Genomic DNA, 22,716 nt, shown 5'->3' with positions numbered 1-22,716 from the left:
CTTGTGCATATGGCAGGGCTCGGGCTGCATTGTAGTAGGTGGTCTGATGGCTTAGGGGGCATTTACACTGTAGATGTAATGTAGTTTGACTCCACTTTCACTGCTATGCATCAATGCTTATGGCGTCATGGAAGTTGTAGATTCTCAAGGTCTTTTGCCATCTTTGACAATGAAAGCTAGAGGACACACTACAGTTCCTAGGACCCCTTTTTCACTGCCATATAAAATCCAGATTTAATGTATTGTCAAAGGGTTTCATGGCTGGAATCATTGGGTTGCTGTGAATTTCCCAGGCTATATGGCCATGTTCCAGAAGCTTTCTCTCCTGGCGTTTCCCCCACATCTCTGACAGGCATCCTCAGAGTTTTTGAGATATGTTGGAAACTAGGCAAGGGAGGTTTATATATCTGTGTAAGGTCCAGGGTGGGAGAAAGAACTCTTGTCTGCTTGTTACAGCATCCACACCTGCCTCCAACAGACAAGAGTTCTTTCTCCCATCCTGGACCTTACACAGATATATAATTCTCCCTGCCTATTTTCCAACATACTTCACAAACTCCGAGGATGCCTGTCAAGAGATGTGGGGAAAACATCAGGAGAGAAAGCTTCTGGAACATGGCAATACAGACTGAAAGACTCACAGCAACCCAAAATCCAAATTATCTGCTTTGAACTGGATTATCTGGTAGTGTAGAAGGAGCCTTAGGACTCCATAGCATCCTAGAATCATAGAGTTGGAACTAAGAGACTGTGTGGGCTATCCAGTCCAACCCCATGTCAAGAAGCAGGAAAATCGCATTGAAAGCTTCCCTTATACAGTAGAGTCTCACTTATCCAACACTCACTTATCCAACGTTCTGGATTATCCAACGCATTTTTGTAGTCAATGTTTTCAATATATCATGATATTTTGGTGCTAAATTCGTAAATATAGTAATTACTACATAGCATTAATGTGTAATGAACTACTTTTTCTGCCAAATTTGTTGTATAACATGATGTTTTGGTGCTTAATTTGTAAAATCATAACTTATTTTGATGTTTAATAGGCTTTTTCTTAATCTCTCCTTATTATCCAACATATTCACTTATCCAACATTCTGCCGGCCAGTTTATGTTGGATAAGTGAGACTCTACTGTAGATGGCCATCCAGCCTCTAATTAAAAGCCTCCAAAGAAGGGGCCTCTAGCACACGCCGGGACACGCCCTACTTTCTTTTTCCACCTTTCCAGGAAGGAGCTGCAACAAGGACCAGCCCTTTTCTCCGTCCCTCCTTGGTTTCAAGGCAGCAAATGATCCTCTGAGTCCGGGCGGGGATTGTTGATACAGGAAAGGTTTACCGAAGGTCAGATTTCCCTCCGCGAGGAGTTGAAAGGAGTGGCTTCAAGGGGGTTTCCCCAACACAGGAAGCCCTTGGGGAGCCCAGCCTGGACTGGAAGGCATTAAATTAAAGAGTGCCTTCCAGGAGATCAAACTTGGATTTCGTTTTTCTCTCCAAGCAGCACCCAGGAAGGGGTAAGAAAACTGGCCCATCTTCTGCCTCTTTATCTTAGCGCTGGCTGATTTGTTTCTAGCTCTGTCCCACCCGCTAAGGACTGTATCTCTGTGTTGCATGTTCCTGGGTGAAGATAGATCTCTACTGTATGATTATTGCAGTTTGATACCAGTTGAACCCTCATGGCTCAATTCTAGGGAATCCTGGAAGCTGTCCTTTAGTAATTTTTGACAGAGAAGTCAAAAACTGCAACTTCCACATTCCACAACGTTGAGCTATGACAGTTAAAGGGATCTACACTGTCCTACATCCCAGGATCTGATCCCAGTTTTATCTCTTTTTTATCCCAGATTATCTGGCAGTGTAGACTCATATAATTCAGTTCAAAGCAGATATTCAGGGATCAGATCCTGGGATATAGGGCAGTGTAGATCCATCCTAAGGGCCCTTCCCCACAGGCCCTATATCCCAGGATCTGATCCCAGGTTTTCTGTTTATCCTGGATTATCAGGCAGTGTGGACTCATATAATCCAGTTTAAAACAGAAAACCTGGGATCAGATCTGTATAGGGTCAGTTTGAAAGGGTCCTAAGTCTTCTCCTTGAACTTTGTGTGAGTTATTAGCAAACACATACTGAATAATTTTCTATTTTCATATGGTCAAGCTGTTAAGACCCGTGCTTGCTAATTTACCTGTCTTATATATATAGTATGGGTCTGCTTACCACATATACCAATAAATCTTGGGTTGCTCATGTAATTGATGAATGTGTCAACACATACAGCAAGGTATATTGAGTGGAAGCCTTTAGCCTTTAGTGGAGTCAGGTTGCAAATATGACTTCTTTTCCTTTTTAAAATATACTAGACGCTAGTATATACTAGACACCTAGTAAGTGTGGGGAAAGAGAGCCAGGTATAGTTTTTTGGACTCTTTGAGGGGGAGGCGAAATATAAATGTAAACCAGATCTAATGGATTGTTGCAATATAACTTCCTTATTTAAAAATGTTTAAAAGGTTGTTAACCTTTGAGGTTTTGTTTGGGACTGCGGCACACATGCTTCTAGACTGTATTGTGTTCAGACTGATGTACATTATTTGGGAACAACTCTGTGGAAGATTTCATGTCATGCTTTTGAATGTTTTATTTTTAAAGGGAAATACTCCTCCCATGATTGTTGATATTGCCAAATGTAGTAATTGTTACAAGGCCTAAGATATTTGAAGTTTAATAGTCCAGGGGTCCATTCACATTACACGAATGATAGCACTAACTGCTATATAATCCATCTAAAGTGGAAGCATAAGGAGAACATGGTATCATACAAAAGGGGTCCAGTGTATTTGGTTTTGTAACAGTTGTATGTTTCTCTTCATGGATGATACACCAGTAAAAAAAAATGTGTATTGTGTTAATGGTTAACTTCTGGTGACACTTCCCCATAAACACCACTATAAAGACATATGTTGACTATATATGTAATGAAACCTTTTTTTCCTGCAGGACATAAATTGCGTAAGATATGTACTGATATCTATTTCTGCAAACACTGTGCTGTGTATTCATTAATTCATTGGCCAAGAACCTGTATTGCAGAGCCTAGCACAAAGGTTTTGATGGTGGGGCTTGCTATTGCAAATTACAGAGAGCATACTGTCCCTTTGCTAAAAGAGCTCCATTATATGTTTCTGATCCCAATTCAAAGTGCAGGTTATCGCCTATAAAGCCCTACACAACTCAGGTCCAGCCTATTTGTGCGACCATACCTCTCCTTATGAACTAGCGCGAGCCCTGGGATCTTCCAGGGATATAAATAAAAATGATGATGATGATGATGATTTGTTATGGGGTTTGGAGTGCCATCAGAAGATGTATCATAGAATCCTGGAATTGAAAGAGACTCATAGAATCGTAGAATCATAGAATAGTAGAGTTGGAAGAGACCTCATGGGCCATCCAGTCCAACCCCCTGCCAAGAAGCAGGAAATCTCATTCAAAGCACCCCCGACAGATGGCCATCCAGCCTCTGCTTAAAAGCCTCCAAGGAAGGAGCCTCCACCACAGCCCGGGGGAGAGAGTTCCACTGTCGAACAGCCCTCACAGTGAGGAAGTTCTTCCTGATGTTCAGGTGGAATCTCCTTTCCTGTAGTTTGAAGCCATTGTTCCGTGTCCTAGTCTGCAGGGCAGCAGAAAACAAGCTTGCTCCCTCCTCCCTATGACTTCCCTTCACGTATTTGTACATGGCTATCATGTCTCCTCTCAGCCTTCTCTTCTGCAGGCTAAACATGCCAAGCTCTTTAAGCCGCTCCTCATAGGGCTTGTTCTCCAGACCCTTAATCATTTTAGTCACCCTCCTCTGGACGCTTTCCAGCTTGTCAACATCTCCCTTCAACTGTGGTGCCCAGAATTGGACGCAGTATTCCAGGTGTGGTCTGACCAAGGCAGAATAGAGGGGGAGAGTGACTTCCCTGGATCTAGACGCTATACCCCTATTGATGCAGGCCAGAATCCCGTTGACTTTTTTAGCTGCTGCATCACATTGTTGGCTCATGTTTAACTTGTTGTCCACGAGGACTCCAAGGACCATCTACTCCAACCCCATTCTGCCATGCAGAAATACACAGTTGAAGCACTCCCGACAGATGACCATCTAGCCTCTGCTCAAAAAACCTCCATAGAAGGAGGACCCTTCCACACAGCCATATAACCCAGAATATCAAGGCAGATAATCCACAATATCTGCTTTGAACTGGATTATCTGAGTCCACACTGCCATATAATCCAATTCAATGTGGATTTTATACAGCTGTGTGGAAGGGGCTGAAGACTGCACAATTGTTCTGCATATGGCTATGAGAACAAGGCCCCTTCTACACTGCCAAATAAAACCCAGACTATCTGCTTTGAGCTGAATTATATGGTAATGTAGAAGGGGCTTGAGTTACAAAGACTTAACACTTTTGACAGTGCAGGGGAAATACAATCTTCTGACAAGTAGCTGTCAGCTACTCCTGTAAGATTCCTCCACATCACGCATGATCCCATTTGCATACTCTGTATGTTCAGCAAGAAGCACTTTTGATAGTACAGTGATGCCAACTTTCACCCTGTGACAGGTTGCTTTTCTTCATATTGTAGGTTTTATCCCTGCTGTAGATATGACTCAAATACCAGGATCTTTTGCACCTCCTCTCTATGAAGATGTGACCAGTGGTGGCAAGTATATTTCGAATGCTAGCCTTCTTCTATTCTACAACAAATGGGCAATATCCAAATAACAGAGAAGGCAATCACATAAACAAAAGAAATATGTACCAACAATTGATCAATATATTTATAGCAAATATGAAACTAAAAAAAGAACAATCAATATGGTATTTATAAGAAATATCAGCTCAGCTGTTGGTGCATTCCTGGGTATCGGTGTCTTATACAATATTTTTCATCTTGTATGCTTAGTATGATATTCTGTTTAACTTTCAATGTTTTCAAGTTTCTTCTTCTATTCTATCCAAACTATTCTAGCCATAACCTGCAATTGCTTCAGGAAAGACAACATGCTAGTTCTGAATATTCTACTCCCTACTGTTTTTTGCCTGCTTAGAATATCTTGTTTTGTGTTATTTAGTAAAATGAATAATCTATGTTGATTGCATTGTGTGCTTTCCCAGTTATTCTCAGAAAGACAGAAAAAGCAGATCTATTTAGCACGTTGCTCCTCACAATATAGAGTAAATAAATACACCATTGCTTCTCTCACAGTCACTTCTTCTTTTATAGAAGTAAACCAGTTCCGTTCTCATGAAGGTGAACAACCCACAAGCCAAAGGAACTGGAGGTAAGATGGATACAGTTCCTTTAATATTAGTTTTTGTTTAGTTGGTGTCCAAGGTTGATTTGATAAAGAAAACATAGGACCTTATAACTTTTAATCGGTACTGTTTTAGATATGTTGTTATCCACCTTGAACTGGGATATAAATGAACAAAATAATTAGTTGCCCAGGATTTACTGTCTTTGTTTAAATCAGAGCAATGTCACCTTCCTTGATTCTACAAATAAGGCTGGTTTTTTTTATCTTTACTTATATTCTTTATTCTTCTAGAACTGGATTTTTAGTCTTTTTCTTTTCTGCATTGATGAAATTCTATCCTGTACACAAGCTATAGGTGAGGGAAATTTGGGTTTCACAGGAGTGCTTCTGTGTGTGGATTGCTTCTCCCTGTATGTTTGTGGAAAAGGGGGAGTGGCTGCCAATATTATTTTTCTCCTGTGACTTTCTATCACTGCTTACCATTTGCTGTGCAGTGGGCGCTTGCTGCTTTTGGCCTTTCCAATTTTACTGGATTGCATCTCTCATTATCTCTAGCCAACAGAACTAACAATGAAGTATTGCATGATTTGAAGGCCCCTTCTACACTGCCATATAATCCAGATTATCAAAGCAGATAATTCATATTATGTTCTTTGAACTGGATTATATGAGTCTACACTGCCATATAATCCAGGTCAAAGCAGATAATCTGGATTTTATATGGCAGTGCAGATGGCACCAAAGTGTTTGGGAGGCCACATGTTTATTTTTAAAAATATTTTTATTTATTTTATCATACTTCAATACATTTGTTATGCATCATTTGTTATACTGCAGACACATAATATTCAATACAATCTACAATACAATACACCATTCTTTTGCATCTGCTGTTGCTTTCATACTTATACATATTTTCTATCCCTCGCCACCGTGCTCTCCTCCCTCTCAGCCACTTCTTTTATATATCATCTGTCCAAAATTTCATTTTCTCTTGTGGAGATAACTTTCCATCTTTCTTTTTGAATCCTCTTTCAATAATTTTTCTCCAGACATCATTAAAACTACTTTTATCCCTCTTTTAACTTTTAATTTACACGTCAGCTTATCATTTATTGCCAATTTCCACACTTCCTTATACCATCCTTCAATTTGTATATTTATTTCTCTTTTCCAATTCTTGCTATAAGCTGTCTTGCTATTGTTAACAAATTTGATATCGCTTTCTTTTTCTCTTTTTTTCAGCTGTTTATTGTTACATAATGATAATAAAGCTATACTAGGACTTTTTTCTATTTTAATGTTCATTATATCCTCTGTCTCCCTAAAAACCTTTCCCCAAATATTGCTTACATATTTACACTGCCATCACATATGTATATATGTTCCTGCTTCTTGGGGAAACCAAATGCTTATAATCCCTGGTCTGATAGATATAAGAAGAGGATGAGACTAGTGTCCCATCTACACTGCCATATAACATCAAAATGAATAAGATTTGCCACATCAGTGATGTGGGCAATCAAATGATTCTTTGTTTGACAAAAGCTGTCAGAACATTTTCTGCTCTTGCAACATGAAGAAAGCTCCTCTTCCCTCTCCATGCTGTTAACAACTTTTACAACAAAGGCCTGAAGGATACATCACACAGTTCTGTTACTCATGCTCTGGGGGTCCTTTTAATAGTGTTTGTCATGTTTGGATCTTAGTGATCTTAATGGAGAGACTATAACAGGAATTCATTTCCCTTCCTGTTCTCTCATCCCCATTCTTTACAATGAGATGTTTGTAAGGCAGATGTTTGCAATTCGGGGACTGCTCTGAAGACAGTAGCCTTTTTGTAAATACTATTTATTGGAATCATGCAGACAGTATTGGCTCTAGATGTATTTGATGTATTTCCTGAAGCTGGTATCAGAAGGGTATCGGCATTGGTGTAAGAATTACCGGTATTCATTTTGATCACCTGTTACATTTAACAGTGCATGGTTTCAAACTGTGGTTTGTCCTTTCATTGCTGCTTATTTTCTTCCCTTTTCTGCAGTGCTACTGCCATTTCAGAAGATGTTGCTAAAGAAGTGTTTGCTCAATATGCAGCAAGTCAATGCTGCTACAGCAAAGATCCAGCCAAAGAGATGGTGATTTCTGATTCCAAGTCATTAAATACATACAGAGTGAGTAAAATAATCTGAACTCCTGTATATGATCATATCATAGTACACTTGTATTTTTTTAAAAAAAATAATACAGCTGCTTCCTATGTGACATTAAATTTTAATGGATACAATGTATACCATATTGGCTTTTAGTGCTTAGTTTTTAACATCTTGAAGTGGCTTAACCCTGTTCTGGTGTTTGGTGAGGAAGAGGTCATTGAATCCAGTCTTCTCCTCAAATGCGGAATCTCCAGCAAAAGCATCCCAAGAGGTAGCTGTCCAGTAACTTTTTGAACACATTCGTAGGAAACACTCTCCTTCTTTCAGCTTCAGGATGCATCCTTTTCAGTAGGATGATTGAACTAATGACTTTATTACAGAGATTGGGAACATTTTTTGCACTACATTTCCCAGGATTGACTGGGGAGTTCTTGAAGTTGTTGTTCAGTAGCCAGGTTGCTAACAGGAGCTCTGTACAGGGAGATATCCACGCCCATGTTGCGGCAGCTCCACTGGCAGCTGGTCTGCTTCCAGGCTAAATACAGAGTGCTGGTTATTACCAGCACCCTAAATGGCTCGGATCCAGGCTACTTACTAATCACTTCTCCTCTTACAAACTAGCTTGGATACTGCGGTCAGCAGAGGAGGCCCTGCTCTCAGTCCCACCGCCATCTTAAATACGGCTGGTGTTGTGCCCCTAGGCTGCAGAGGCACCTCAAAACCACACTGGAGCCCCAGAATATAAGCAAGCAAGCTGTTTATTGTAGATTATATGCAAGCAGTAGCAAATCAAAGTTCAAAGTCAATAAAATGAGGTTTAAGTCCACCTCTGGAACTCCCTCCCTAAAGAAATAAAGCTGCTCCCCTCCCTCCTCTCCTTTAAAAAACAACTGAATACCTATTTTTGCTCACTAGCATATGGAGAGGAGAAGGATTAGATAATGAGAGATCATTTCTGTCCCCTGGTTGAGAACTATTCTGTATCTGGGCTTTCTTTGTCCACACCAGCCCAATGACCATCTTTTGACTACACAACCAACCTACACCATTTTGTGAATGCTAGTTAGCTGTTGAAAATTAATTATAGATGTTTGTTCAGAGTTTTATGTCATTATATAATTTTGTTTGTCTATGTGTAGTTTAATTTATTGATGATAAGTTTAATTTACTGATGTTAGGTTTCAGTATGATGTTAGGTCTTTATATTATTTTCATATGTGGGGTTTTCTGGGATTTTAGGTCAGTATCTGTTTGTTTTATGGAAGCATTGAGTATTTGCCTTCGTATGTTGGAATCCACCCTGAGCCCCCTTGGGGAGCTAGGGCGGAATACAAATAAAGTTGTTGTTAGTAATTATTATTATTATTATTATTATTATTATTATTATTATTATTAGCTTGAAGGGGGAAAAAGCTTATTGGTTTGACTTCTTAAGTTATGTCAACAGCTGCCTGTTGCTTTCTGCTTGGTCTTTTAAATCCAGACTTGAAATCCTACATTGAGGAGATGGACCATATATTTATATTCATAGTGTTAAGCAGTAATTGCACAACACTACTGTGTGAATGAACTGTAACATTGGGCAACTGAGGCTAAAAGCCTATTGGTTGCCTGGACCAGAGTGGCTACAATGAAATGATTGTATTTACATAGGTACTAATTCACAATGGAACTATTGGTTCAATGGCCATGCTCTAGTTGAGGCTACCCATCAGCTACTGGATGTAGGCAAGATGGAGATATGCCTGTCTGTTCTTATGTTTCTTTCAAAGATATGACAGTAGCAGGTAGTGGAAATGCTTATCCTCCCCACTGACCTAGGCACGATGGCTGTTCTGCTGTGAATGATAATCCCCAACCCCCAGTTATTGTTAATAATAATAATAATAATAATAATAATAATAATAATAATAATAATAACAACAACAACAACAACAACAACCACAACAACAATAGCAATAACAACATATTGGCCTGGTTTTTGAGGGATTTTTGTTCCAAAGCCACGCAAAAACTCCCCTAAATACATGAAAATATCCCCATGTGCTACCCCTGAATACCAAGTACTGTAAGTAGTTCCATTTTTCTTCTGTGTCTGTCTCATGATGGTGGTAGGAAGTGACAATATATTACCATCTTCACCATTTTGAGCATGGCTCTGAATAAAACTAAGGTGTGTGGGCATATATACATATAGTATCTATGTTCAGGTTATTGAGAAGTTGGGGGACAATTGCGGAGTTTGTTTCCAAAAAGTACCAAACTCATCTGAACAAATTTGAAAGGAATTTTAAAAAAACATGTTGAGGATATCAATTCTTTGGCTATAAAATGCAATGTTCCAAGACCTGTACCAAAGTGATTTGATACATTTTGATAGCTTTTATCTGTACATAATTTTCTTCTACTTAGTCAACAATGTACTGTCACTTATAACCCAGTTTTCATTAATTAATTTATTTGTATTTAATACTTTTGGAAACAAACACCACAATTATTCCTTTAGCTTTCTGAAGTTTCCTACCAGATCCTGAAAACATAGATTTGTGATTGTGACTCCCGATTGATTTTGAATGGTAGTGACCATTAGATTTCATGTCAAGGGGGCAGTAGAGGTTTCCAAACCATAGTATTTGTTGAGGACAGAAAGGCTGGCAGGAACAACCATTTGACTTCACTTAATCACTTTCGCAGTATCAACTACTGGCTTTTTAAAATATTCAGTATAACTTGTTCTTATGGCTATGTGGTTCTTTCCTATTTATTTTCAATCTGTATCTTTCATGTTTGCATTATAGCACATAACTTTTTTCCTTTCATGCTTTTATGACAGCAGCCTTCAGAAATATGAAAGATGACAGTTTATTTCATAAGAAATTATTGTCATCCAGAGCTCGTTTCCTTATAAACAGCTAGAAAAATAACTAGCCACTTTTTTTGTATTGATCCATGTTCTAACATTTCAAAATATTTTCCTAGTATCGTTTGGAGACTTTCAGTGAATCAAGGACTTGTAAATGGAAGACAGTACCTTATAGGGGTAAGTGTTACTATATTACTTAATAATATGTGTCCTTCTAGTACTTTGAACACAATATCCAATAATTGTTTTTCTACAAAGTTGCCATAATTAATCACCAGTATGAACAACACTGGAGTTTGATAGGACACATACTATATTATTTCACAAGATCATTAGTAGAGGCCAGGTCTATGGCCTTTGTATTCTCAATCCTTGTCCTCCACTCAAAATCTGGCATTCATATTATTGTTTACTTAGTATTGGTATAGAATCCACAGATATAGAGGGTTGTCTGTATTTTGCAAGGTTATTTCAGAATCCTTTCTTTGGAGGACTGTGACAGAATTCTGGCAGTAGAAAAAGGTACTCACATTTTATGCAAGCGTATCTCAATTATTAAAACCTCTCACAAAGATGTTTTCTTTGTTTTGTGTGAGTGCAGTGAAGTTTTTGAAAACGTGCAAAACAGCAAAAGAAAATTAAAAGCTACTGGCATTTTTTCGTGAATGAGGGAAAATGTAAGAGTTTTACACCTCAAAGTCTATTTTGTGTAAATGTAATATTTTACAGACATTTCCGAAATGTAAAAAAAAATCTCAAATACATTATTTTTAATTGTATTATTTTTAGCAGAAGGTTTGAAAGTATTCTTTACATTCTTACTAAGGTTTTAAAAGTGCTGGGCCAAGGATCTGTTGCTTTATGTTTGAATGTGGTCATTGCCATGTGATCGATAGTATGAGATATCAGAAAACCCAAAGCAGTTGTCCTCTTTCTCAGATGAACCTGTTGATCCCAGTCTGCGGGCCCATGCTCCTTACCCTTGGGATGTCCAAGTGGAGGTTTCTCCCATGTTTAAAGAACAGAAGAAGAAAGTCATGGTACCCCGTACATCATCAGTAAAGGTAATGAATAAACATAAGGGGAAATTGTGGTGCAGATGAAAAATATTGATGACTCCAAAAAGCAAATTGGGATTAACTTTGAGAAGACGTTAGTGGCACAACAGGCCCAGTATTTCCATGGTTTAGAACAGGTGTTCCCAAATGGTTGTCCTCCAAATTTCAGCTCCCAGAATTCCTGAATGTTGGCCAAGTCAGCAGGAACTTCTGGGAGTTAAAGTCCAAAACACCTGGAGGACCAAAGTTTGGGAATCACTGGATTAGAAGATATATTTTCCTTTTTCTTTCTTAATATTATGAGGGTTATCTGGAAAATAAGGTTACAAGATTTTTTTTAAATGCAAAGAATGAATATATTTTAATAAAACTTACATGGATTATAGCATAGGTCTTACATTATTTTTCCACATAATCACCATTCAGTTCAATACATTTTGTCATCCGTGGGATGAGTTTTTTTGATGCCTGTGTCATAGAATCTCCCTCCACTTTTTTCAGCCAGTTTGTCACTTCAATTTTCACCTTGCTATCATTGAAAAGGTGTTTTCTACCTAGGTGTTCCTTCAATTTAGTGATCAGATTATAGTCACTAAGTGCAAGATTGGGCTGTGAGAGGGGTGGTGTAAAACATCCCAACCAAATGAAGTCAAACCTGGGTAGAAAACACTTTTCCAACGACATAAGTAGGTGAAAATCAAAGCGATGAACTGGCTCAAAAAGGCAGAGGGAGATTCTGTGAACTGAATGGTGATTATGTGGAAAAATAATGTAATACCTATGCTATAATCCATGTTAGTTTTATTAAAATATATTCATTCTTTGTATTTTTTAAAAGTCTTATAACTTTACTTTCTGGATAACCCTCGTATATACAAAATAACAGTGTAAAGATTGTAGTAGTAGCATTACAGAGCTCTTAGAAATTAGAGCTGATGAAAATGGTGAGAGTTAATGGCTTTAACTTTTATGTTTAATAGTTTTTGATGTTTAATCTTATTTTAGTGTTTGTATGTTTTTTAAATTCAAATTTATATATTGTATTGTTTTTAGTGTTAGCTGCTTTGGGTCTCTTTTTAGAAAGATAAATCGAGATATAAATAAAATGATAATAATAGTAATAGTAGTAGTATGGAGCCAGGCTCAGCACAGCAGGCTAATCCTCTGTGCTGTAGAAATATCCTGCCAATCGAAAGTTCGGCAGTTCGTGCCCGGGTCGGAGTAGTCACCTGCCATTAGCTCCAGCTCACCTGCCCACCTAGCAGGTCGAATGCAAAAATGCGAGTAGATAAAATAGGTACTACTTTTAGTGGTATAGTAATTATGGTGCTCTGAATTACCAGAAAGCTCATTGGCATGGAAGATGGAGTGACAGCAACCCCCCCCCCCCCCCCGTTGCCATAGTCAAGCACAGCCACCAAGATGCTAGAAATAAGATTGTAAAAACTGCCTTTATCTCTGTTTGTGTTTGTCGTTGTTAATTGTATAATCATTGAATGTTTGTCATATGTGCATACTGTAAGCCACTCTGAGTCCTCTTCAGGGTGAGAAGGGTGGGGTATAAATACTGTAAATAAATACATACATAAATAAGTAGTAGTAATAATAATATACAGATGTAGAAGACAACAAGCTTCAAAGAAATCAGAAGGAAAATATATATTGAAAGATATACAGTACTATATATTTGCATGTGTATAAATTGACCTCATGTACCTCAAGGGTTTGGTTTGGGGGCCAAAATTATGGCTTTTGATATGACTTTTCATAAGTTAAGAGGGTGAGAGGAGAGGTGGCTTACTGCCATCACTTCTCCACCAGATATTCAAACAGCCAGAACTGACCCTGCAGTGCGGAGAATTGAGGGAGTTGCTGCTTTGATTAGGTCTCCCCCTTTCACCACTCTACTCAGTGAAGGTTTCTTTTTAAAATAAGAATTAAGGTACACTATTAACATTGACCCATGGATAAGACAACACAGGTTTTTGTGGTTGATTTTTGGACTAAAATGTCTAGACTTATACATGAGTAGTAGTTATGATTGTTAATCACAGCTAGGGTAACAGGTTGAATCAATGAGAATTTGCTAAACCATCACTTGGATATGTTGTATTGATCCAGGAATAATAATAGCCACTCACTTTTAAAGGAATAATGTTGTAACTGTTACCTTATATATTAGTCACAGGAGGAGTGATGTTATTAGAGGTGCTGTAGGAGGCATACATCTGGTCTTTTAAATCCATATAAAAAGGCAAACCTGTTTTATTGCACGAACAACAACAACAACTTAATTTTTATACCCCGCCTCCATCTCCCCGAAGAGACTCGGGGCGGCTTACATGGGGGCAAGTCCGGGTAGTTATACTCGTCAGAAAATAAATCACAATAAAATGCAGTTATACAGTTATACACTTCTTCCTTTCATCTAAGGTTTGTGGAAGGTGCCATGGTCGGGGTAAAGTTACCTGCGGCCATTGTCATGGAAGTGGACGGGTAAGTAGTGGTACATCAAGTAGGGATGTATTATTAACTAATTTATTCCTTGAAGGAAAGAACAAGTAATTTTAGCCATTTTCACCTCTCTGTGAGAAAGACCTTGATTGGTTTCATCACAATTTCCTAAGACTGTTTGTGATTCAGGATTTATTCTACACATAATTAATATATGTGTTTTTTTACACAGAGAGCATTCATGGAAAGGTTTCAAAAACAATACAAGCAGATTATTATTCATCCATCATTCTTCTTGTCAGGCTTTCTTTACACTTGGAAAACTTATCTTTGACCATTTTTCAAATACATTTGAATTTCCCTTTGATGTCTAATATTATGACCTCCATAACCAGATGTTAATAGAAATGAGAGTATTCTTTGGGCCGTTTTTATTCTAACCACAAGTAACAACAATTTAAAAGTCTTTATATGAGACAGCCTGGTAAAGATATTTAGAAGTTCAAAACTTAACTGATTTGTATCCCATCTATCATTTTCCCCAGGTGGATAGCACCATTGGAGATCAACAAACAACCAGGTATGCACATCTTTCACCACAACAGATGCTTTTGTGAGCCCAGTTATTTTATAATACAAGCTAAATTTGTAGCCATTTTGTCATTTGCCTTCAAATTGAATACAGCTTATGGTGAGTTTTATAGAGTTTTATTGGCAAAATTCATTTGGAGGTGATCTTCCTTTAAAACTGAGATTTCCATGGCTGAGTGAAGATTTGGACCCTGGTATTTGGAGTTCTAGTCCACCATTAAAAATACCACACTATATTGGCTCTTTGCGGGAGTTAGATACTACCTACATATAAATCGGATTGCATTTTACTTGGTCAGATATTGGTGCCAGCCTTCTTCACACCACTACAAAACACTATGTTTTTGTCTGATCTCATCTCCCCGTATAGGCCCTCATGAGCCCTGCGGTCATCGGAGGAGGCCCTGCTCTCTATCCCACCCCCATCCCAAGTGCAGCTGGTGAGAACGAGAAAGGAGGCCTTCTCTGTGATCGCTCCCCATCTCTGAAACTTTTTTCCTAAAGAAATAAAAACAGCCCCCACCTTCCTCTCCTTTAAAGAACTCTTGAAAATGCACTTATGCACATTAGTTTATGGGGAGGAGGAGGACTAGGACACTTTAAATTAATTCCATCAGATTGCTGGCAAATCTATTTTCACCTCTTGGCGGCTATGCCATATTTTAAGTGAACATCTATAATAGCCATTTCTAATGTATTTATTTATCTTACAGGGTATATGTTTTAATGTTAATTCATGTTATTAGTGTTATCATGTCTATTGGATTATTTTATGCTGTTTTAATTATTTCGCTATAAGTTTACTGTTATTATTGTGTATCACTTTGATTTTTGATGTGTTTGTATTATTTTGGGTATTGAATGTTTGCCTTTTTTCTGTGTGTAAATCCCCCGAGTCTCTTCTCGAAGAGAGGGCAGTCTAGAAATAAAGTTTTTTATTATTATTATTATTATTATTATTATTATTATTATTATTATCATCATCATCATCCATCTGTAAAATACTTCTGTTAATATATTTTCTCTCAAAACTACAAATTGTGAATAGGAGTCACCATTATGAGTTTTTATAAATAAATGAAGCCCATTTCACTCTGAAGAAATAATTATACTATCTAAAACAAGAACCATGGTCCTTTATTTTGAAGAAATGCCTTTTTTATTTATTTCTTCAGTATAATCAGTTTACTTCCACAATGAAGATCTTCAGATCTTGCTGCATCTATGCCTTTCAACAATAATTAGTTGATTTCCCATCTTTCTTCCAGCATGTGTTCTTCTTGTGGTGGTTCAGGAAGAACAAGATGCAGCACATGCGCAGGAAAAGGAAAGCTGCTGACATACCTTCAGATAAAAATAAAATGGTAACTCACATCAGAAAATGAACTGAAAATCTTCCCCTCCAGTTGGAGGAAGAGCTTCCACAGGAAATGTCCTTATGTTATGTGATGGGCAGCTGGAGTGGAAGCATTGCAGGACACTTCCTAAAGTAAAAGTTAAGAGGTTGCGAGTGGAAACAAAAGGTCTCATTTGGAAGTTTGGGGAAAATTCGTGCTGGTTTTGTTGCTAGTATAGCTGCTTTGATAGTCAGCATCACTTCATTTATTAGTTGTAGAAAGGGAGCTCAACTGCTCTTCAAAGAGGTATGATTAAGACCTTCTGGCATTGAGATGATAAACTTGTGTGCCTGATAGTATTACCATTGGTTACTCTAGAAATGTGTTTGATACAGGGTAATATAATTCTACAAACATTGTTAATTTGGGAATTTCATGCTATATGTTAATACTATGTGGGGGAATAGCAGTAGATCCTGTCAGATTGTGGAAGCCAAACAGGATCCTGATTAGTATTTTAAGAGGAGACTACCACTGAACACAAGGTGCCGTAGGCTGTATTTCAGAGGGAAGAAATGGCAAACCAAATCTGAGTATTTTTGCCTAAGTTGACAGATAACCTGAAGGCACACACATACATACACAGATATCTCAAGTAATGCAGCATATTTGTGATCATACTGATCATATTGAAGGCTGGAAAGAGATTGGGTTGATTAAATGAAATGCAATCAACCAAACAACTTTTGATAAAAAGGCATTCTTGTTGGTTTGTGGTGAACATAAGGCACAGAACTATTTGGCAGTAGAATATCTATCTTTTGTCTTCCTAGGAAAAATAACATTTTTGAATATGTGATGGATCATGGCAGTGGGTTTCCAATAAAGCATTTCGACAAAGTTTGTGGACAAGAAATGTTATTTGATGAGCAACGCATGGTAATGGAATATTCTAATGCAAATGAAAGATGTTGAGGTCTGTGAATTAAATTAAACTAACTTGAACATTGATAAGATACATGTTTTTTCTTAGATCAGAAATGTACTTTAGCCTCAGAACAATATTGTTTACCTCCTTTTGCTGTTTGGCAGTGGGTGGCTCTTACAAAAATACTGGAATATTTCTTCTTTCACATTCAAATGAGGAAATCATTAAAAAAATTTTTTCAAATATCCCAAATATTTTCAAATGTTTAAAAATTGTGTAGAGCCAGTAGTGATGATGATGAAAAACTATCATTAATCATAATAAGACAGAGTGGGTAGCAGTAGTAAGCGGTTGCCAAAAGCAGTTGACACTTTCAATGGCTTGTACATCTTATGGGCAAAGGAATCTCTGGGTGAGAGAAATATCTTGAAAAGTGTGTACCCAGAAATTTGCACATATGCAGAAACACACTGCTACCTTTGTTATTGACTGCTTTGGAATGGCTCTTGTAGACTCTCCATAAGGCACAATTCAATTTTGTAGTTATATCTCCTGATGTTGATATTTTTATAGGTTTCTCCAGTTAGGAATTTTTCAGAAAATATCTTAAATGAAGTCTCTCGGAGAGCTGTTGAACAACACCGAGCTCAGTTCATAACAGGAAGACAAGTGAGTACAGCAAAGACTATCTCTACATTGTATGAATACCAGTGAAGTTCCTCATAGTTTTTGGAATGGAGTAAACTAAGTACACCTGACAATGCAGAAGTAGCTTTCATGACATCACTCAAAATAAGCAAAAGGAACATAATCTTGGCGTCCTTTTACTTAGCTGCACTGCACACAAAAGTTCTGGTTAGTCTTTCTGTTTTAGGGATTAGCCGTGGTTTGTGCCTACACAGTGTAGCCATATTTGCCAGTTTGGTCTTATTTATAAGACTTGGTTTCTGTTCATGTCTTGATTTTGAAAAGTAAGAGATGCAGAAACCTATGGCCCCGAAAGCTTCTGGAACTCCACGTAATTTTTCCCACAGCCCACTTGTTGCACTGGATTTCAAAGGAGGAGTGTTGCCATCAGATTCCACTCTTTTCCTGACCTCAGTAGCGGTAGATCAGTGGGAGATGGGCAAGACTTTTGCACCCACCATTCTTCAAAGACCCTTAGAGGACAGGGAAGCTTACATTCCCCCATTCCTGTGGGCCAAGGTATGTAGGAGTGGAGTGGAGGCAAATGTGGTTTTGAGTTGAAAGGAAGAATTGGGCATGAGCAAATATGCCTATGCATTGCTCTATAACCAACACTGAATGCAAGCCTAAGAGCAGGAAAGGTTGTAAATCCCATCCTAAGCTGTACATCTCCATAGGAGCATCATGAACATGGAACTGCCACCTGGAATGCAATTGAGCACCCTCAAGCTCGGTTTGAACCCACAATGAGCATTCGGAGGCAGGTGAGTAGCCTGAAGTTTGCTGAGACATTCCCTAATACTGGAGATGTAGGTATCTGTGGACTTGTAGTCTTTTTTGTATAACACTGTTTGTTCCATACAGAGATGTGGGATAGATGGTTTTCCTTTGGATAATCATGCCATATTTTTCCATGTAAAATGTTGCACATGTGTATGTATGTAACTGGGTGTATCCATAGTTGTCAGTCAATCTTTCAGTGAATCAGATTGTTTGATAAGCTGTACTGAATTAGATATTTCTCAACTTGAACTTGTTGTTATGATTATTATATTTATGCTCTTTTTCTCTAGCAATGGAGGCTCAAAGCAGTTAACACTAAAAATGATAACATGTGAATTAAAACCTAATGCATATTAATATTACAATAGGTTAAAACATAGAAATATTAAAATACATAGTTAAAAGCAATACACAAATCATTTAAATTACATAAAACACAGCTCTGCCTGTCTTAAAAACTTTCTTCTTTAAAAGCCAGCCTGAATAAAAAGGATTTAGCCTGCCACCGTAAGGACAGTAGGAAGGGGGCCATGCTGGCTTCCTGGGCTGGGAGTATGTTAGTGAATCAGAAGGAAGTCTAGCAAATTAAAATTAGTCTGTTGATGTTTAAGTAGCTGAAGGAAGTCCAGCAAAATAAAGTTAGATTGTTGATGTATAAGAGATGCCTGGTAGTATTCTATTTGCACATGTACTTAAAAATAGCATTATTTCTGATATACTGTATATACTCGAGTATAAGCCTAGTTTTTCAGCCCTCTTTTTAAGACTGAAAAAGCCCGTCTCGGCTTATACTCGGGTGAGGGTCCTGGTTGGCTTATATTTGGGTCAGCTTATACTCGAAAATATATGGTACATTTATTATTTTTCTCTATTATTGTTGCTACTATTACATTTATTTTACTCTATTTTTATTATTAATAATAATACATTTATTATTTCACTCTGATATTATTATTATTATTGCATTTATTATTTTACTCTATTTATTATTACATGTATCATTTTCCTGTATTTTTTATTATTATTATTATTATTATTATTATTATTATTATTACATGTATTATTTTACTCTATTATTATTAAAAGGATAAATAAGCACATTTACATTGAAGAAGATGAGAATAATGATTTGATCAGAGTTGGACAATCTTATCTTAAATTTGAACTTTATGTAAATATTCAAAAACATTTAACCTACTGATGCCTCAATTAATATAATTTTGTTGGTATCTTATTTTTATTTCTGAAATTTACCACCCTCGGCTTACACTGGAGTCAATGTTTTCCCAGGTTTTTTTGTGGTAAAATTAGGTGCCTCGGCTTATATTCGGGTCGGCTTATACTCGAGTATATACGGTATTCATTTTTGTCTATATAAAGGAAGTATGCACTATTCTCATTACATTCTAACAAATAGCCTGATAAAATAAGGCTGCTACACAAACACAACATCACTGCAGAGGTGGGAGTGAGTCCGGACTGGTTAGTGTCACTGAAATTGGATGGCCACCCTTGCCAGGACGTAGAAAGCAGAACCACCTGTTCTTGGTGCAGGGGCCAGCAGGAGTGACATGAGTTTACTGTTTGCTCATCACTTGGAGTGAAGTCAGCTGGGGCGCCACAGTGATGGGGGGGGGGTAATAAGAATAATAAACCCCATTAAAATCAGCTTAATGGAGCAATAAGCCCCTCCAGTTTTCACTCTGGCGCCACTACCTCCTACTCTTTTGCCTTGCCAGCCAGAAAACTCTGCAAGAGTGTGACAAATTAGCAGAGACCCAGGAAGCAGATTGCAGAAAAACATGTTCTGTCTATTTTCAACTATCAATAGATCTATTGGATTTTTTTTTAATTTGCTACTGCAGAGGTTTGGCAACATAGCTGCCTTTGACTCATGATAGTAGTAGATCTGGACCCAGACATAAGTTGTTTTAAAAATAACATTTTGTAAATAACATTGTTTTAATATTAATAAGTATATTTCCCCTCTTTCTCATTACAGAAGCAAACAATTGAATTGTTATACCTTACCAGAGTGGAATATGAGTGGCATGGCAAGCACTATTCTTACTTCGTTTACGGAAATGAACAGAAGGTGTATTCAGAGTATTATCCCAAAAGGGGGTGCTGCTCTGTGATGTGATTTATGGACCTTCCAACTAAACTCTCTTGTTCACAAATTTTGCATGATTGTTCTTCCTCCCTTAGTAGTTTCTATGAAGGTTACTGTTCTTTCTCAAAAGGCATATTTTGCTCAGCAAATAAAGAAAAGTATTATGTTTATGTTTATTTATACCCTGATTTTTCCTTCCACAAAGGAGACTCAAAGTGGAAAACTCCAATTCCGATTAAGGAATATCAATCTGTAATACCCAGTTCGATATCAATAGAAATCCACTTTGGGATATAACAGTCAGAAATGGAGCAGATTATATATCCTTCCTTCTCTCTCTCTCTTTCTCTCTGTATCCCTCCCTTCTGAAACAGGATTACATTTTGAGGAATACCTTAGTAAGATTAAGAACAAGAAATCAAATATTTCTTTTAGCCAACCACTTCATAAGGCACAATTATTCCTTTAAGGATCTGCAAGTCGAGGTACTGGATAAATATTTTCCCTGAAGAAGAGGAAGGCAAATAGAATGCAATCAAATTTTGGGAGCAGGAGTGTCCTGACCAAAGCTGTAAGGAGAATCTTTAGTTAATTCCTTTACTTTTTGTTTCAGACATCTGTGTAGACTCAGGTAAAAGTAAACTACTGCAGCCATCGTGCCTTATCATGTGTGCCATCTTGACCACACACTCTGATGTTGTTTGGCTACACAGTTTCTAATTTTCATTTATGAAATATTGGAGGGTATAGTGACACTATAATATTATTTCCTTCTCTAACAACTTCCAGCTGCTAATAAAAAAAAACAATTGCCATTTAAAGGACACTGTTTCCAGATCTCTGCAGGCAGAATTGTTTAGATTATGTATCACTTACAGATTTTTATTTTTGTATAAGTTAATTCATGTAAATATGATTTTGTATGTATTTTTGTACATATCTAATTTATGACTCTTATATAACTACTATTTTATGTGTATATTTTAGATTTAACCCTTCTATAAATTGAGATTTCTTTTTAAAATTAAGTTGAAACTAAACTTTCTTCTGACTGTGACTGACATTTTGTAATTTTGGACAAATAATATATTATTGCCTACTGTTTGTTTTTTTAAATTTTTCTAGTGGTACTACTTTTCAAAAATATTATTAATAAATTTACAAAAAATATTACTGTCATCATTCTTAATATCATTCTAGGTTACTGAGTACATTTCCCTCTGAAATTAAAACAGGGCTGCCCTCAAAGAAGCTGGTGTGCTCTGTGACCATGAAACTGTTTGGTTGTGCTATTGAGAGAGCAATTCTTGACATTGCATTGTTTTTATAAAAAGAAAAGTATTGCAATATGGTTAGAACATCTATCATATTACTTATGTACACACACAATAAGAAATCTATCCTAGTTATTTTCCTGTTTTTGTGCTGTAATATGCACAGAGCCTTATGTAAGCAGAAGTTGATTTGTTTTAAATCAAAGTAAATGTTTACAAACTGGACAGAGTTGTATATAGATTGGCTTGTTTCTATGCATGTTATGAACTTCTGAAACATAAGACTAAATCTCATCCAGCGAAGATAGGATGTACTTTTGAGTAGACATTCATGGGACTGCATTGTAAGGGACCTGAAAAAAGGCCGAGGTAATCTTTTCAACACAAAACAGTAGTCAGAAGGCTAACGTAGTTGGAGTTTGACCAAACACCATAACATACATAGAAATTCCAGAATGACAGGGATGACAGAAGGGCCCCTTCCACACAGCTGAATAAAATCCCACAATATCTGCTTTGAACTGGACTATATGGTAGTGTGGACTCAGATAGCCCAGTTCAAAGCAGATCATGTGGGGTTTTCTGCCTTGATATTCTGGATTAAACGGCTGTGTGGAAGGGCTCAAAGCTTGCTTCTCTAGAACAGTAGGGATGGCACAGAAGGTATGCTTCATTCTTTTAAAGATGTGTCAGCACTAGAACCTTACACTTTAAGATGTATGTTAAAATAGTATCATAATCACAAAATACTGTAAAACATTATTAGTAATAATCTATGGCAGTGGTTCTCAACCTGTGGGTCTCCAGGTGTTTTGGCCTGCAAGTCCCAGAAATCCCAGCCAGTTTAACAGCTGTTAGGATTTCCCGGAGTTGAAGGCCAAAATGTCGGGTGACCCACAGGTTGAGAACCACTGTTCTATGGAGTCCTTGGCAGATGTTTTGTTCAATTTGGGCCTTGTACTAGTATTAAGAGATTATGTATGATTGATTTCTCATTGTCTGTATCTTTGTTGGTGGGACTCAAGCTGGTGATGGTTCTTTAGCCATTGGCTCAAGGGTGAATTTCCAAGAAAGATATAGTTGCAGCAAGTGGATATAAGCATTTGGGGGTGGCCCTGAGCATCAGAAAACCTGAGCACTGTTTTATAGAATCATAGGAT

The 22,716-nt window shown here is 37.4% G+C and overlaps 1 protein-coding gene across 1 annotated transcript; it reads left to right on the top strand.

The window, feature by feature from the left end:
* Nucleotides 1–1,222: 1,222 nt before the first annotated feature.
* LOC103280494 (protein SSUH2 homolog) lies at nucleotides 1,223–21,452 on the top strand. Its single transcript, XM_008119720.3, has 13 exons — nucleotides 1,223–1,516; nucleotides 4,637–4,714; nucleotides 5,279–5,336; nucleotides 7,357–7,486; nucleotides 10,448–10,508; nucleotides 11,271–11,395; nucleotides 13,823–13,885; nucleotides 14,389–14,423; nucleotides 15,703–15,798; nucleotides 16,605–16,710; nucleotides 17,273–17,368; nucleotides 18,064–18,150; nucleotides 20,172–21,452. The coding sequence occupies exons 2-13, from the start codon at nucleotides 4,657–4,659 to the stop codon at nucleotides 20,310–20,312; spliced, it is 1,056 nt and encodes a 351-aa protein (XP_008117927.2). The 5' UTR covers nucleotides 1,223–1,516; nucleotides 4,637–4,656; the 3' UTR covers nucleotides 20,313–21,452.
* The last annotated feature ends 1,264 nt before the right edge of the window (nucleotides 21,453–22,716 follow it).

This window comes from Anolis carolinensis, chromosome 2 (assembly GCF_035594765.1).
Source record: "Anolis carolinensis isolate JA03-04 chromosome 2, rAnoCar3.1.pri, whole genome shotgun sequence".
Classification (NCBI taxonomy): Eukaryota; Metazoa; Chordata; class Lepidosauria; order Squamata; family Dactyloidae; genus Anolis; species Anolis carolinensis.
Note: the sequence above shows the minus strand (reverse complement) of the source record. Positions and strands in the feature narration are given on the sequence as shown.